General features: G+C 49.9%; 1 protein-coding gene across 11 annotated transcripts in view; it reads left to right on the forward strand.

Moving 5' to 3' along the window:
- KTN1 (kinectin 1) overlaps positions 1-6,148 on the forward strand; it is a 79,248-nt gene extending 73,100 nt beyond the window's left edge. For all 11 annotated transcript variants that reach the window (XM_071426153.1, XM_071426157.1, XM_071426158.1 and 8 more), the window contains 2 exons: positions 4,107-4,226; positions 5,641-6,148. In XM_071426153.1, coding sequence (XP_071282254.1) covers positions 4,107-4,211 — 105 coding nt within the window. In that variant the 3' untranslated portion in view covers positions 4,212-4,226; positions 5,641-6,148. The remainder of the gene's footprint in view (positions 1-4,106; positions 4,227-5,640) is intronic.
- The last annotated feature ends 12,049 nt before the right edge of the window (positions 6,149-18,197 follow it).

Consider the following 18,197-nt stretch of genomic DNA (forward strand, 5'->3'; position numbering starts at 1 on the left):
TTTATTAGGAGGGCTCAATGGATCCACCTTGGGCAGCACAAGAGCCCAGCCAGGGCTGCACCCAAGATGAACCAAAATGGTCACAAAATGCACGACTGCTCATGGAGTTTCACACTTTTATAAGTTCTGCTCCATTTGCATCTTGCAGTTCATTGTCCCATTCCAGCTTTAGCCCCTGCAGTCCCACCCTGCTTGTTTTTCTCTCTCCAGCCCACGGGGTTTGTGCTCTGGGGCTGAGATTTGGATCATTTGTCCTTGGTGCCCAGCTGGAGCAGGAATTGTTTTGTCTCCCTGCTCTGTGCTCAGAGCTCACCATCCCCTGGTATGGAGCCCAGACCCTCACACTAAAGCAGCACAGAACCTGAAAAACAGAAAAGCTCAAACCTGAGGCATCAGTGCCAGCCAGGAGCTGTGTCCCTGTCTGCAGCAGCTGGAGAAAAGCCCCCTCCAAACCACTGCCCAGCTCTCTGTGCTGTGCCTTCATGGCTTATCCATGGGGACATCAGAGCCATCAGCAGTGACACCAGTGCCATCAGCCATGGCATTTGTGGCTGGTGGCTCTGGGCAGCCCTCCTGAGCTGGGCTGTCACCAGATGTGCCCTCTGGTGGCCCAAATGTGCTTGTTTGGTTTAATTGCCTTACCTCACAAAACCCCTGTGGCTCTCTCATTGCTCTGCTCTTGCTGCACCTCGTGGAGCCCAGGTTTCTGCCAGAATATCCATGGCTTTATTCTAAAGAGGAGTGTGGAAAAACAGTCCTAATAAACCTGCAATTAAGCCTTCATTAGTAAAAATACATTAATTGTCTAAGCAGCACTTTTGACAGGTAGCCATTGGCAGAGGCTGGAATTAGAACATTATCTTTTCTGCTGCCTTTTTTTTTCCTCTTTTTGAGGGGAGAAGAGGAAACTGTCTCCCCAGAAGCCTAAAAACCCAGCTGAAAATAGCTCTGAGATCAAAAAAGAAACTCTTCCAGCCACTTCCACCTAGCAACAGTGCCTCTTTTTTTTTTTTTTTTTTTTTTACTAAGGACCTGAAAACACATGCTCGAAAATGAACATATTTGTTCCTTCTGGGTGCTGGAACCAACCCACAAAAATTGAGAAATGATACTTGCATAAACCTTCAAACACAACTCAGAGTGTTTTCTTTAGACTCCTTTGCTTTCTATTTAAAAATAGACCATTTGGGGTTTCTAATCAGCTGCTTTGTCACTTATGGGACCAGCTGATGACTAAAGGGGGCTTTTAGTGTGCTTTAAGGAAGTCATTTATATTCAGCAGCTTGCTTAGGCACTGAGCTTATTTTGAGGCTTATGTGCAATCTAATGTGCTTTTCCCCCCAGATCTCAGTGCAGAGCAGTCCATCACTGCAAACAGGGAATGCCAAATGTGTGGAACAGCCCAGGGGAATCTGTCCAGACTGCTCAGCTCCTCTTGTATCTGCTGGGTCTGAAATCACAGGGGCTTCCCCACTACCCTCCTCTTCCTCTCCTCATCCTCATCTCCCAAAGAAGTGGATCACAGAATCCCAGAATGGTTTGGGTTGGAAGGGGCCTTAAGGACCATTCAGTTCCAACCCCTGCTGAGGGTGGGGACACCTTCCACTGTCCCAGGGTGCTCCAAGCCCTGCCCAACCTGGCCTGGAGCACTTCCAGGGATCCAGGGGCAGCCCCAGCTGCTCTGGGCACCCTGTGCCAGGGCCTGCCCACCCTCACAGGGAAGGATTTATTCTGTTCATCTGACCTAAATGTCCCCTCTTTCCCCCAGGTCATGGAGAGCACAGGGCTGGGGCTCAGCAGTGTGAGGCAGTGTGCACCCCTGGTTAGCAGGAGCTGCAGGAGGACTGTGCTGAGCCCAGATCCATTGGGATCTGGTCAGGATTGGCCCCAGGAGCATTGGGGATGTGTCTGTGATTCATGAGTGAGCCCTGCCTGCCCTTAGTGAGGTCACAGAACAGAAGGGAGATGCAGTAATGAGGGAGGGAGGGAGGAGCTGCTCCCAGAGAGGGGCTGGGAGGGCACTGGGGGCTCCTTCCTTGCTCCTGTGGTTCTGTGCTGCTGCCCAGGCAGCCTCAGTGCTGCTCAGAGCTGGATTAATTCATCTATTGGCTGCTAATTGCCTTTACCTTTCCACTTCCATCAGTCTGGGTGAGGCTGCTAAGCCAAGTCTCAGCCTTGACAGACCTGATTTTCTACTTTAATAAGGGTAAAACAGGTCAAGGCTACCCTAATACAGATCCCAATGATTTTTTTACAGTAGAAAAATGTTTACCAGTTGCACAGGAGTAGGAGCTTTGCTGTGATTGTTTTGTTCTCTTGTCTGAGCCCAGAGTCCTTCCTGTGATGGTGCAGGTGCTTGAGTTTGATTTACTGCTCATTTTGCATTTCCAGCCAAATGGGAGCAGGGAAAATGGCCCTCTCTGAACTCCCTCTAATTTCCCTGGAGCTCTGGGGAGAGATTTGCACCCACATTATGCATCAGTCTCGTTCTGTGGGTAACCCCAGAGTGGGGCTGACGGATGCTGAGAGCCTGCAAACACCTCTGTGCCCCTGTGGAGAATTGGTGCTTCTGCAGTGCTGACACCATGGCACAGTTGCTGATTTTTAGCTGTTAAATTTCAAGGAAAAGCTCTCCTGCAGGTGATCTGCATGTCTGTGTTCTGAGCTGAATAAGGAGCAGTAAGGTGGGAGTGTTGGGTGTGGAGTGCTCTGTGCATCTCTGGAGGAGTTAATCAATAAATGTAATAAACCAGGGGTTAATTAATCAATAAATATATAATAAAACAGGGATTACACAGCACTGTTAGCCCAGGCTGACAGGGAGGGAGGCAAGAGGAGGAGAGTCCATCTTCAGCTGTGACACTTCCTCATTAAGAAACTGTCAGATTCCTAGAAAAAAAAAAAAAAGGCTTTTATTTTTGTTTCAAAACACAAGCTCAGCATTTTCATTTCAGCACAGGAAGCTTTCTAGCTCGTGGTAGCTTTCATTTTTCCTTTCCTCTGTGTTTTCTGGTGCTTGGACTGTTGTGTGAAGCCTTCATGTGAGTCCAGCTGTTGCTGGCAAGTGGGAATTTCCCAGGGTTTTGGAGCAGAGGGTGAATCCATGGGATGGCTGTGGATCTCCAGGCAGCTGTTCCAAATGCTGGTTCACAGCTGGAGCTGCCTTGGCTGGGGTGTTGGGTTCTGCTGAGGACACAGCCCTCAGCTCCTCAGTCACACCCAGTCCTTGGTGGGGCAGGAGTTTGGCAGTTCCAGCTCTGGGGCCAGGATGGTGCCTGTGATGCCTTGGGAAGGCTGAGCTAGAACAGAGACTGGACAGGGCTAAAGAACAAAGCAGGGATTGATTCAAAGCATCTCCTCCATGCATCCACCTTGGGCAGCACAAGAGCCCAGCCAGGCCTGCACCCAAGATCAACCAAAATGGCCCCAAAATGCACGGCCGGGCACGGGGTCTCTCCCTGGGATCAGTTCTGCTCCATTTGCATCTTGCAGTTCATTGTCCCATTCCAGCTTTAGCCCCTGCAGTCCCACCCTGCTTGTTTTTTCTCTCTTCAGTCCATTTAATTTATGTTCTTGGGCTGAGGTTTGGATCATTTGTCCTTGGTGCCCAGCTGGAGCAGGAATTGTTTTGTCTCCCTGCTCTGTGCACAGAGCTCAGTATCCCCTGATGTGAAGCCCAGACCCACCCACAAAGCAGCACAGAATGGGAAAAATAGAAAAGTTAAAACCTGAGGCATCACCTGTGCACCCTGGCCTGTGTTATAAACCACATTTGTGGGTGTTCAGCCAGGCTGGTGGGGAAATAACCTTTGAGGCTGGATCAGCTGTGCATACCTGCACAATTCCTGGAGGCAGGGAGGGCTGGAGTCCCAGGCAGGGGTGGTAGGAGCTGGATGTGCAGGTGATTCCCTGGAACAGGAAAGGGCTCCTTGACTTTGAACCATGTTCTCCTTAAACATGGCCATAACCCTCTGACTGACAAGAATTGTTCCCCTCTGCACCACCAGTTGTAATTTTATACAGAGGATCTAATTCTGGGCTTTCTTGGTAATTAGATTGTAAATGAGTTTTTAATGATTTCCTTTTTTTTTTTTCCCTTCTTCCAGGAATTGAGTGATAAAAGGAGAAATGTGGTGGTGAATCTCACCCAGGATGTGGGTCACCTCAAGAAGCTGCTCATGTCAGTAAGCCAAATGCTGTCAAAGGGATGAGGACACTACAGCCAGGTGGGTGTGGACAGTGACCCCCCAGTTCAGCTCCTGGGAGGGACACTGGTGTGTTATGGTGGGGCTTTGTTCAGATTAACAACTCTCATGTCAGAATATGAGACTTTTTACAGTCAGTGAATTATTAAGGTTGGAAAAGCCTTCTGAGACTGAGTCCAGCCTTTCCCCAGTTCTGCCAAGGCCAGCACTGACCATGTCCCCAAGTGCCACATGCAGGGATGGAGATTCCATCACTGCCCTGTTCTAATTCCTGACCCTGACAACACTTTCAGGGAAGAATCTTTTCCTAATACTCATCCAAATTCCAAACATGCAAATCATAAACAGCTCCTGGTAGGCACTGGATTTGTTCCTGTCCATTAGTTGAGACTGATCTTCTGTCCCTCATGTAGGGAGGTAATTCCACCCCTCCCTGCTGCTTCCTGCAGCAGGATGCCCCAAGTTTTGTTCTCCCAGAGCCTTTTCTCCTGTCTATTTGCTCCACCAGCAAACTGTGTGCACTCCCATGCTCTGATTGCTTTGGGATGGAGGATATGGAATAACCCACAGCAGTGGCTGGGAGTGGCTGAACACCAGCTTGCCATGGTGTTGAACAGTTACAGACACATGGACAAAGCTTTAATTTAAATATTCAGCCAGCTTGGAAATCTGGTGATTCACAGAATTCACAGAATGACCAGGTTGGGAGAGACCTTCAGGATCACCCAGTCCAGCCCAGCCCCAACAGCTCAACCCTGGCACCCAGTGCCACATCCAGGCTTTGTTAAACACACCCAGGGATGGGGACTGCACCACCTCCCTGGGCAGCCATTCCAGAACTTTCTTACCCTTTCTGTAAAAACCTTTTCCCTGCTATCCAGCCTGTATTTCCCTTGAGGCTGTGTGCTCTGGTTGTGTCAGTGCTGCTGGAGAAAGAGCCCAGCCCCAGCTGAGCACAGGCACCTTTCAGGAGCTGTAGATAAAGTTAAATAACCCAGAGTCAGCTGAAGGTTGGATAAGCTCAAGACACTGAACTTTTTAAGGAAACTGATGCAGATTTGGGTCTGAACTGGGAACTGCAGCACTCAATGAGGAGTGTCAGAGCTCCCTTTCATCTGCTGAGGATGGGATTTGTGGTATTCCTGATTCAGGAGCTTTTTGTGCTCCTGCCTTTGCAAAGCAGGGGCAGCAGAGCTGGCAGAGGGTACCTGGGTGTCCAGGAGGGAGGGAGGGAGGGAAGGAGGGAGATGCTGCTGCACCTTGGCTGCTCTCAGAGGCTGCTCCTGCTCAGCCTCCACCACCCAGGCTCGTTCCCTTGGGCTTCCTCATGGGCTGACACCAAGGAAATGCAGGCAAGGTGCTGGAATTAGGGAATTATTGTAATTCTCCTTGGGAGGCTGCTCCTCTGACCTGGTGCTTTGTGTTTCTCTTGCAGAGTGAAATCATGGGGGAATTGTTCATTTGAGGATAGCAGAAGGCATTGTATTATATTTTGCCAAATTAAAGCCTTATTTATGTTTTCACCCTTTCTACTTCGTCAGAAACACTGAACAGAGTTTTGTCTTTTCTAATCCTTGTTAGACTACTGATTTAAAGAAAAAACCCCAACTCTGTAGACACCTCCAGAGTTTAGTTTTATAATAAAAACAAACCTGTTTGGATAATTAGACCTTTACATTCCTGGAGAGACAGTAAACACATAATCTTTTATCTTATTTTGCTCAATGAAACTTGTTCAGAAAACTCCAACGTGGTAAAGTCACCGATGGGAAATGACATTTTAATACTGATGTTGTACACTGTTTTACTTAATTACATTTTTGGGATTAGCTGCCTCTGACTTCAACCTCAAGTAAACACTCCTTTTTTTTTTTTCTTTTTTTTTTTGGTTGCTAATGTAATCAGTTTTTGTAATGGTGTCAGCAAATAAAGGGATGCTATTATTCAAGGTGTTCCTGCTCTCTTCTTTCAAGTGAGTTTGGATGACTCAGGTGAGGTTTCCATCTTTCCCCTCCCCAAAATGAGCATCAGGCTGCACCCACTGTGCTTGTTTTTGGGCAGAGGATGAGGCACCAGGTTTTAAAAAAGACAAGAAATCCCTATTAAAGTGCCATGTAAATTGTGGTTCTGTGCCATGTGTTGTCTTTGGGAAGGATCGGGGGGGAACAGCTGGAAACACTGGATGTGACAAAGCCAGTGGTGAGCAGAGTGTGTCCATCTGCCCCAACTCCCCTGGATGGGATCTGTGGATGGGGTGGAAGGAGTTCTGGGACAGGGTTTGGATGCTCTCTTACCTTGTGCTTTGTTGGGAACAAGTGTGGGAGGGCCTTTGATGGGACAGGGATTCTGCTGGGGGTGTGGGGAGATCAGGTGGCCCCTCCTCTGTATCTTGGAGGAACCTCAGTCCTGTGGGATTCTGCAGTGGGCAAGTTAGGGGTGCTTTGATTCTTTAGAACACTGGAGGATGTGATTATCTGAGGGAAAGTGATGAAACAGGGGTTAGTCATTAATTGGGGGTTAATTGCAGAGGTGAAACAGATCAAACTGCTCATCCTGAGCTGTTCACACTCCCCTCTGTGCTGTTTTTTAGTTAATATTTGGCCTTCACCAGGCAGGAGGTAAAGAAGCCTCTTCCTTACTTGGTTCCAGTGATGTGGATCATGCCAAGTCCTGCTGAGAGCTGTGAAATAGTTCAGAAGAGGGAGAAAGAACTGGAAAATGTGGTTTCCTCACAGCAGGAGCTACCCCTGGGCTCCAGCTGTGGCCACTGCAGTGCTGTGTTCCATGGAGTAAAAACTCAAATGCCATTAGCCTGACTTGTGTAGGTGTTGGATGTGGAAGGTGGAAACACATCCCTACAACTGCAGATCCAAGGAAAACCTGAACCCTGGAAGGTCTCCACACTTGCCCTGGTTGGGGTCAGAGGCTCTAGCAGGTGTCCAAACACCTATTTTGGGGTGTAATGGGCAGTTTAATGGACCCATGCAGGTCTGACTGATTTTAAATGATTGAAGAACATCACCCAGGAGTTTCAGTGGTGATGGTTTGGGCTGGGGTGTCCCCGTGCCTCTGAATCTTTCCTGCCCATCAGGGGAGTCCCCTTGGCCACCCATGCTGGGAAAGCTCCTCTGAAGCATCATCCCAGTGGGATCTGGTCTCTGCAGCTAAGGTGAAGTCCTTCAAAATTTCCTTCAAAAGGTGGTTTGGAAATGCTGGAGGTGCCTCATTCAGCAAATAAATAAATTAAATAAATAAATAAATAAATAAATAAGTGCTTTTGGAAGGGCCAGCAGTGCCTGGAGAGCCTCTGGATCATTCCTGTGTCTCCAGGCTCTTTGTGTGGGCTGAGCTGCAGAGCAGGGGGTGCAGGTGCTGCTGCAGTGCTCAGGTGAAAAGGGGAGAGGTTTGCAGCATCATTCCCTCTCTCTCTCTCTTGGCAGGAATTCTCCCTGGGGAGGACGGGAGATCTTTTTCGTTTTGAGATTTAAGCTCAGGCTTTTCTTTGGCTTTGGGGGATGTACAGAGGTGTTAGAGGCAGCTGTGCAAAGATCCCCTGGCAAGCTCAGCTGAGCAAAGGCTGATCCCCTCTCTGAGGGCTGAGGAGAGGGCAGGCTGGGTCCCCAGGATGCTGTTTGATCTCCCTGTCCTCTCCAGCCCTGCACAAAACACCACTCATCCCATGTGGTCACTGAGGAATCCCTCCTGCCTGAGCAGCTGCTGGGAGAAAATGGGATGAGAAAAAAAAAATAAAAAAAATAAAAAGTGTGGGAAGCTGATTGATCAGTGCAAAGGCAGGGCTGGTGCTGGTGTGTTCCCAGGGCTGGGATCTCTGCAGAGCTCCAGCCCTGGTGCCCAGCCAGGCAGGAGAGGAGCAGGATGGTGTCTGCCTGCACTAGAGGGAGACAATGGCTAATGGATACAGGGATGCTTTTCTTGGAAAAAAGCCCAAAGTGGGATATTCAGATGCTGGCAAATGGATTTTTTTTCCTAGTATTTTTTTTTTTTTTTTTGAGATGATTTGCACTGGGAAAGCCTGCACTGGGTGATGAGTGCTGAGTGCTGCCCTGTGCAGCCTGGCTCCTGTACAAACCTGGCTCCTCCTGCTTTCAGTTCAGCATCATCCCTCAAAATGGGAATGGTGATGTCTCAGGTTTAGCTTTTCTATTTTCCAGGTTCTGTGCTGCTTTAGTGTGAGGGTCTGGGCTCCACATCAGGGGATGCTGAGCTCTGTGCACAGAGCAGGGAGACAAAACAATTCCTGCTCCAGCTGGGCACCAAGGACAAATGATCCAAATCTCAGCCCAGGAGCACAAACCCCGTGGGCTGGAGAGAGAAAAACAAGCAGGGTGGGACTGCAGGGGCTAAAGCTGGAATGGGACAATGAACTGCAAGATGCAAATGGAGCAGAACTGATCCCAGGGAGAGACCCCGTGCCTGGCCGTGCATTTTGGGGCCATTTTGGTTCATCTTGGGTGCAGGCCTGGCTGGGCTCTGGTGCTGCCCAAGGTGGATGCATAGAGGAGATGCTTTGAATGAATCCCTGCTTTGTTCTTTAGCTCTGTCCAGTCTCTGTTCTAGCTCAGCCTTCCCAAGGCATCCCTGGGGGAAGGCTCTGAGGTGTCTCCCTGAATTTGTGCTGCCTCTCCTGAGTCCCTCCCAGCCTTTCCTGGCTGCATCCAGCACTGGGGAGCAGCAGGTTGTTTACCCAGGAGCTGCTGCTGCCTTTTCTCAGGCACTGACTCACTCAGCTATTTATTCCTGTGATTAAAAAAGGAAAGCTCATGCAGCTTTAATTCCACCCCAAATAATTCAGCTGATTTTGCCATAGAAGCCCTGTGCAGTGACACAGCTGTGTCCTCCCAGGGGTGCCCGTGTCCCCCTGGCTCCCTGTGTGACCTTGGCTGTCTCCTGCAGCTCTCTCAGGGGTGGTTGCACTTTGGTGGCCACCGAGGTCTTGCCAGGCTGGTTTTGGCACAGGGGTTGTACTGGGGGGGGTCTTCTGTGGGTCTTGGTGGAAGCTGAGTGGAGGGAGCTTCTGCTGGCTGAGTGGGAATTCCTGAGGGAGCGTCCAGAAGGTGAAAAACTCCAAATTTCTGCCAGGCTTCAAGGTTAAACATCCAGCAAAAACTCCTCCATGGGTCCAGACTGTGCTTGTGGCCTGGCTGGAGAGGAAAGGTTCTGGGCAGAAGCTTCTGGTGATGCTGTGGGATGTGAAGTCCCCAAAAGCTTTAAAACAAAGTGGAGATGACTGCTACTTTCCCAGCATTCCAGCTTTCTCTCACACCCTGCTGGAGGTGTCACAAATCCCTGGGGATCCCTGGGCAGTGGCTGTGGGGGAGCAATGGGCAAGGGCTGCTCCTTGGAGGGAGATTTAACCAAAGATCTTCACAGAGGGCGTCTTCCCTCCCAAACTTGCTTAAAATCAAGCTGGACTCATTCCTGAAGGCTCAGATTTTGCTGAGCTCTGCCTGCCACAGGAGCAGGATCCGGGTCTGAGAGGGGGCCTCCTCTGGATGCCTTGCTCTGTGAGATTTCCACAGCAAACCCATCAGCAGGAGCCTTGAGGAGTTTCCCAAGGCTGTAGGAATGAGCAGAAGTGCAGGAGAAGCCATGGGAATGCCAAGGCTTGCTCAGGAGCTTCCCTGGGGGAGGTCACCTGTGCCGTGTCCCCTTGCAAACCCCACCTCGTGCTGTGACACAGGGATGCACAAAACATCTCAACTCTGCTTGAATTTGAAATTTCTACGTTTGTTTTTTCCCAAGGGCATCTCTGGGAGGGTGCTGGGGTGCTTGCTGGAGGTGTCCCTGTTCTGATGTCCCCTGTGCTGGGGATGGGTGCAGGTTCTGCTCTCAGCATCCGCAGCCCAAACCCGCACGTGGCTGTTTGCAGCTTCCTGTGGGGATGCTGCTATTTCTGGAGTGCTTGCACCTAAAAATACATCTCCAGGCTCCTGGGGAAGCTGCTCTGCATCACTGAGGAGCTAATTAAACTGGGGGAAACGCAGGCCCTCCAGCAGGGCTCCTTCCACGTTGCTGAAAATGTCGTGGGTTTGGTTTTTTCCCGTTTTTGCAGTGATCCAGGTTATGCATGGGCAAGGTCCAGGGGTTCCTCCTTCCTCTGTGGGAAGGGCAGGTTTGCACCTGGCTGTTTGGGCATTTTTTGTGCAGTTGTGACCCCCTCAAACCCTGAACTCCAGCCTCAGCCCCAGTGTGACCATGGCAGGACCCCCTCAGTGGAGAAGGGATGGGGCCCTGGCAAAGAGCTTTGAGTTTCACCCTGTAAAATTCTGCAGATCTGGGGTTAAAATCCAGCTCAGACGTGCTGAGGGGTCCCAGTGGGCTCTGGATCTCCAGCTTGGCCTTCAGCAATTCTTTATATTAACAAAACCACTGTCACACATGGCTGTGGGCCCTGCTTGTGTCACTGTGGGACCCAAAGCCACGAGAGGATGGCGACTCTGAAGGCTCAAGGCCTTGGTGATGTTCTCACAGGATTTATTTGTGTAAAACACCCCTTACCACCTCAACCAGGCTTAAAGCAGAGAAAATAAAGACCCCAAAGACCATTTCAAAGCTCATATCCAGAGCCAGAGTGTTCCTGCAGCACATCAATGCTGCCCAGGGCCATCCTGGATGAACCTGATCCCTTGCTTAAGCAAATGGGCTCATCCTAATCCAACCCTACAGAAAACAACCTGAGCTGCACCAGGCTGGGGATGGAATTCTTTAAAATCAATGAATATTTCAGGAGCAGAGGGAGCTGGTCTGTATCAGCAGTGCTGGCCCTGGCTGGTCATTATTAATTCAATGGATGCACTGGTGAATTGGCTGAGGAAGCACAACAGCTGAAATTTTAAGTGCTGCTTCCCCCCACATGGCTGAGATGATTTGCTGGATCTTCAGTGACTCAGAATGGGGGCCCAGCCTTCACCCAGGTGTTAAATACGGCAAAAAAAGGTTGTTTTGCACATGCCTCAAGGCTGGGGACTCAGTGACAGCCAGGACTTGCACTCCCAGACTGTCAGCTGTGCTTTCCAGGATGTCTGTCCTAAAAACCCTGCTTTTGGGGCCCTGTGAGGGAGTGAAAATCTTGGGTTAAGGAGACTCCAAGGTGCTGCCCTGGCAGAGCAGGATCAGCCTCCCAGGCCAGGGAGGCATTTTGTTACCCAGCTGAAACAAAGAGAAACTGATGCCTCTGTCCCCTCAAAGGGCTCCTGAAACCTGAGCAGGAGAAGCAGCAGGAGCAGCCTGATTGTTGGTGTGTGAGAACACAGCTGCTCTCTTGAGGACAGGTGCTTGTAGGGAAAAAGCCTGAAAATGGGACAGTCAGGGAACAGGAATTTATAAATATCACGGGATACAGAATGGTTTGGGTTAGAAGGGACCTGAAGGATTGTCCAGTTCCAGTCCCTGCCATGGCAGGGGCACCTTCCACCATCCCAGGCTGCTCCAAGCCCCATCCAGCCTGGCCTTGGGCACTGCCTGGGATCCAGGGGCAGCCACAGCTGCTCAGTGCCAGGGCCTCAGCACCCTCACAGGGAGGAATTCCTTCTCAATTTCTGATCTCTATATTTTATATATTATGTATTTTTATATGTATAATAGAATGTAAATGTAGCTTCCCCTCTTCCCTTACCTTTCTGGGGGGGGCAGGGGCAGTTGGGCTCTGTGCTGGTTTTGGGGGGATGTGGGGTCTCTGGTTTCTGTGGCTGAGATGACTTTTGAGGCATTGAAAAGTCTCTTTTTTCCCAGCCCCACGACTGAAGAAGTTGAGATTCATCAGTTCTGCTTTTCAAGGTTGATTCTTTTCTCTTATCCATTCCATTCCTTCTCTGACCTGCTGAGATCTGTCCAGCAGGTCAGGTTGAGGCACAGTGACTGCCCTTGGGGTGGTGTTGGCTTTTTATGCTAAAAACTACATGTACTTTATTTACAATAATTTTCCAATACCTAACCCCTATGTTAGACAGTCTGTCTCTACTCTAAACCAACCAAAAAGTGCCACCATCACAGCAGGAGATGGAGGAGAAGAAGGAGAAGAAGATGCAGAAGAAGAAGAAGAAGAAGAAGAAGAAGAAGAAGAAGAAGAAGAAGAAGAAGAAGAAGAAGAAGAAGAAGAAGAAGAAGAAGAAGAAGAAAGAGGAGGAGGAGGACAGGCCATGCTCAGATTCCTCCATCTTGCCTCTTGAACCCCCACTCTAAAACCCCAAAATTCTACTTTTTCACCCTGTGACAAATTAACCATCATTCTGCTCAAACTCTTGTGGCTTGTAACTCTTCACACAAGGTCGGTAATTGTTTCCATGGGCTAAAATCCAAGGCACAGGTGGTTTTGACTCCGTGCCAAGGTCTCTGAGCCCCTGCCAGGGTCTGGAATCACCCAGGGCAGCCAGAGCAATGTCCTGGGTCCCAGCACTGGGGCTGCTCTGTGCCTCTGCAACTGTCCCCATGTCTCAGGGTGTCCTTGGGCTGCCCTCTGCCCCCTTGGGAGGTGCCTTTTGAAGAGCTTTGCAGCACACAGTGTATGTATTTTAAATACACATATAGGTATTGCTGCTGGGCTGGGGAGGCTGTACAGGCAGCAACACAACCTCTCCCCAGGTTTTCTTTGTCCTGAGATCCCTGCTCTTGCTGCTCAGGGTGAGTTTATTGCAAACCCTGTGGTATTTGACAGGTGAATCCCTGTCTGAAGGGTGCTTTTGGCAGCTGAGGCAATTTCACCCCCTGTAGCTGGGTGAAGGGTGGATCCTGTGGGACTGAGAGCAGGAGAGGATCCCCAAGAGTGCATGTTTAAATGCCTTGTGCCAATAATGGGGCTCTGATGCCACGTGAACATCATGTCCACGTGTTACAGATCCATCTCTATAGGTGTGTGTGAGTTTCACCAGTAAGGGGAGGAGTTCTGTGCTCCAAGGCCAGGACAGGGCTTGGAGCAGCCTGGGATGGTGAAAGGTGTCCCTGCTCATGGCAGGGCCTGGAATGAGATGATCTTTAACCAACCTAAACCATTCTGTGACTCTCTAAATCCTAATTTGCAGTTAAATCTTGCCTGAGGATGGCTAAATCCAAACACAATTTTTTCCCATCACCTTTTGCTTAAAATCCATGTCCCGGGCTCATCTTTTACTAACTAAATCCACCTTTCAGCATTAGCCTTTGCCATCATCCTGCTTCCCCAGGCCCTGCAGCTGACAATAAGCTGCTGTAACAGCAACCAGCATTAACACAAGGGCTACTCTTAATTACAGGAGCTGCTGTTTATCTCCCCAGCTCTGTTTGCTGCTGACAAAAGCCTGCTCAGGAGGGGGGTCTCTTGTTAATAAGCTGCATGTGCAGAACCAGCAGCGATATATTGATGTATTTTTAATAAATATTCTCCTTTAAAGGGCCACATATGTATTCTGGGCTAATCCTCTCATTACAAGATCGCGGGGCGGGCTCGGAGGTCGGGGAGAGTGTGCCTGGCAAAGCTGGGTTTCCTATTCATGGCTGGTGCCTTAGATCTTGTACTTCCTGAAGGGGAGAGATGATGAGAGCAATAAGGACTCGCTGAGCTAATTATTGTCATCCTTGAAGCTTAGAGGATGGAGGTGCCTCGCCTCAATTAAGGGAAAACGGGGAGCGATAACCCGATAATAGAGAAGCCTTTCATTAATCAGTCCCCCTGGAAACGGGAGGCTCTGCCGAGGCTTCTCCCTGTCCACTGCCACCAAATGCCCCTGTGAGGATGGGAGAACAGGGGGGGGAATGGGAATTGAGTGTTGGGGTGGGGGCAAAGGCTTGTCCTGGGCAGGAACAAGGCGAGGCCCTGGCTCTGAGCGGGGTGGGTGCAGGGGCCACGTCCTTCTGCTGCCTAAGCTGGAGCAAACCTGGAGTTAGTGGGATGGAAAAGCACATTTAAGCCTTCCTCTCTGCTGTTTGCCTTGCTCTCCCACTCAGGCTGCAGGGGCTTTAATTTTGTTAAAATCAGGCTAAAATATTCCGTTACCATTTGCTCAGGGCTCTGTGTACACCGGGCACTCAGCAAAGGGACAAAGGGCTCAGACTGAAGACTTGAGCTAAGCCTGCACAGGCCAGCAACCACACAGGCTCTGAACTGCTGCATCCTCATTTTAGTCAGTGTTTTCCACTTATGTTTTCCCTACTTTCATCCTTTTTCTCCCATGAAAAAATCACTTTTTATGTGAAAGCTCTGAGTCTTTTCCTCTGCTGGCTGGGGAGGATGAGGCATCCTGGAGGTAGAGAGTCTTAAATCAGGCTGGTACTTTGCAGGATACAACATTCCTGGCTTTGTAACAGTGGTTTTTCTTCCTGTGGTGGCTCTGGATGGATCCCATGTGCAGGTTGATAAAACAGCACCACAAATGCACAATTTTTTACTTCTGTCTTCCCAAACCAGAGTGCAGACAGTGAAGAGCATCTTGTTCAATTTCCTGAAATATTTACAGATTGCATGGAGCAATGGTGGGGCTGGTGTGAGTCCCCTGACAGTTTTAAGAAGATTTGGATGTTTCACATCTCTTCCTACTTGGGTTTAAACTCCTTGGCCACCACACATGGGAGCAAGTGTTGAAGGCAGCCTTGGCTTTGCAGGAGCTTTCTGCCTGCAGGGAGTTGCAAGATGGGACAAACATCATCCTGGAAGGGAATTTAGGGAGGTGTGAGCTGTCCCTCACCACTCTCCCAAGGCAGGAATGAGGAGCAGAACCCCTGGGAGAGGTGTGGTTCTGCCTTTTGCCTTTTCCCAGTTGTTCTGGTTGGTTTTCCTCATCTTCAGCTGGAGATGCATCCCACGGGGAGCCTGTGCTGGGGGATGCTGCAGCATCCACGCCCCCATGGAGCTCATTTTGGGGATGGGGACAGGCTGCCACTCACGAGCAGGGTTATCCCCACCATCCTCTTGGCTTGGGATCCTTTTGAGGGGGAAATCCTGAGTGGGGAAATCACATTTATGCTGCTGTGTGCACCCAAGGGCGCCGCTGTTGCTCTGAGAGCATTTGCTCCATCCCAGCTGGGTCTGGGGGCACACGCACCCCGCAGGGATGGGGTTTTGGCAGCACTCCGGGATTTTTGGGTTTTTCCCTTTCCTCTCGCGGCAGGGAGGGAGCCGGGAGGGGAAGGATTGCCGGCTGTTCTTTGCTGAGCACCGGGGGAGGAGGTGGCGATGGAAATGACTCATCCGTCTGGCGGCTCCCACGCGGGAAGGTGATGGTTGGTTCCCCTCCTTCCTCCTCGGGGGAACAATGGAGCTGTCGGAGCTGCTCCCTCTGCAGCCGGCTGCTCTCAGAGATGTGAAAAATGCGTATTTTATGATTGGCTTTTCGCAAATATTAAAATGAATATTACATGTGTTGTGTTAGAAAGTGATGCTGTATTAATTCTCTTAAGTAGTGTGTTAAATATAGTTTTAGGTTATAACATAAGGTTAAAATAGAAACTATGCTATGTAAATACTTTTTTTAAAGAAAGGACTCGCAGAGAGACAGCAGCCACAGGACACCTGAATCTTTCAGAGAAAAAGAATTTATTGGTCCATTATCAGGAGAAACGAACTTCTTCCTGCCTCGAAGGTACTGTCAGGATTCAGAGGAAGAAGTTGACGATGACCAGACAGAATCCTGTGTTTGAATGGAATTTCTGCATCATGGATGAAGTGTATGAATATGCAACAAGTTATTGTTTTTAAGGGTTAATCCTCTGTTAACGTGGGGCCTTTTTCGGGTGTGCTGCCCAGAAAAGGTACCCGGATGTCTGTAACTCTTTGTATTTGTCTCATATTGTCCTAATCCAAATGTCCAAATTATTATTACCCTAATTGTATTACTATTTTTCAGAACCATTTTATTACTATTAAACTTTTAAAATTCTAAAAACAAGTAATTGGCGTTTTTCACAAGAGATGCCTTCAGTGGGAGCGGGTTGGAGCTCTGGGGTGGCACCGAGGCCCTCCAGGGCTGTCACACACCTCTCAGCCCCTGGGGATTTGTGGTTTTGTGCATCACCACAGGGAAAATAAAAGGGTTGTTGGGCAGGGTAAGGACAAAAGCTCCCCAAGCCCCCTCCAGGGGCTGGGCAGGGTGTAGTGATGCTCCCCCAGCTGCTGGTGGTTTGCAGCACGGGATATCCTGAGCCACCTTCCATGGCTTTAAGAACCCACTTTCCATGGGTTCCATGTGCTTTCCATGGGTGTAAGAACCATCCATGAGCTTTTCCTGTCCCTGCTGGAGCTCCCTTAACCGTGGTGTCCCCAGGCAAGGAGATGCACTGATCCTACACCCACACTCGTAGGGATCACTGGTAAATCCTGCTGGCCCTGTGCTTGCAACCCCAAACGTGAACAGAGCTCTGAAAGCCTGCAGGAGTTGTTCCAGAAATTCCTGGTGCGTTTCAGCAGCTCCTGGGAACTGATTTCATGTTTTGTACAAATGTTTTTTCCCTGGCCCCTGTGAGCAGAAGGCGAGCGAGAGGCTCGTGCAGCAGCTGTTGGTGTCACAGCTGATTTTAGCCCAAATTTGGCAGCTCTAAGCTCAGAGCCTGCCCAAAGGCTTCAGCTTCTCCATCCCTCCCAGCAGCAGGGTTTGATTTCTGCTTGGGTTCAGACACCTCTGGGAAGGAATCCCAGGAGTCTGGAACAAGTTGAAATCAGTTTCATCTTCTCCTCAGGGCTCCTGTGCTGCTTGACTCAGCTGTCCCAGAGGTTACAGGTGCTCCAGGTGTGGGAGAGCCCTCCAAAGGTCCGGCTGTGGAGAGAGATGCAACAGGACAGGTGATCACAGCTGAGCCAGTGGTGCTTGGCCTTGGGAAAATGTATTTCTCCATGTTTCTCCATATCTGAATTTCCAGCCAGTGCCAGTGGTGGCTCCTGCCCTCCTCCAGTGGCTGCTGATGCCTTGGCAGCATCCAGGCAGGTCTTTAGCTCTGGGGCTTTGCCAGGGACATTTTGGGAGTAGAGGGAAACTCTTGCTGGTGAATACATGGCTGAACCCATCAACACCATGAGAGCATAGGCCACAGTGATCTGCTTCCATCCATCCATCCATCCATCCATCCATCCATCCATCCCCATCCATCCCCATCCATCCATCATCCATCCCTCCATCCATCATCCATCCATCTATCCATCCATCCATCCATCCATCCCTCCATCCATCCATCATCCATCCCTCCATCCATCCATCCATCCATCCATCCATCATCCATCCATCCATCCATCCATCCATCCATCGTCCATCCATCCATCCATCCATCCATCCATCCATCCATCCATCCATCCCCATCCATCCATCCATCCATCCATCCATCATCCATCCATCCATCCATCCATCCATCATCCATCCATCATCCATCCATCCATCCCTCCATCCATCCATCCCTCCATCCATCCCTCCATCCATCCATCCATCCATCCATCATCCATCCATCCCTCATCCATCCATCCATCCCTCCATCCATCCATCCATCCATCCATCCATCCATCCATCCCCATCCATCCATCCATCCATCCATCCATCCATCCATCCATCCCCATCCATCCATCCCTCCATCCATCCATCCATCCATCCATCCATCCATCCATCCATCCCTCCATCCATCCATCCCTCCCTCCATGGATCCATCCATGTGCTCCCAGCTCTTTCCCCAGCCCGGAACCCTCTGCCCTTTTGTCCATGTTGCTCTAGGAAAGGTTTGCACCAATATCACTCTCCAGATCATTTTTGGGTTTGTTTATTTTTTATTTACAAAGCGTGGCCCCAGCTCTGAAGCCGATTGTGCCGAGCAGCCGCTGCTTGTGCGGCATCCCCGAACAGGAGGGGTTTTAGCCCATCCCCATGGCAACAGCATCTGAATTAACAGCCCTCTACTCCGAGCAATTTGCCGTCACATGGTCTGGAGGAAACACTTTGAAACCCTTGTAGTTCTTTTCAATAGCCTTGATTGTCAGCACCTCCCAAACTTAATCATTAACAGGGCTCTGCAGCAGATAATTACCGT

This window comes from Agelaius tricolor, unplaced genomic scaffold (genome assembly GCF_023055355.1).
Source record: "Agelaius tricolor isolate 1412-34295 unplaced genomic scaffold, bAgeTri1.0.p SCAF_5, whole genome shotgun sequence".
Lineage (NCBI taxonomy): Eukaryota > Metazoa > Chordata > Aves > Passeriformes > Icteridae > Agelaius > Agelaius tricolor.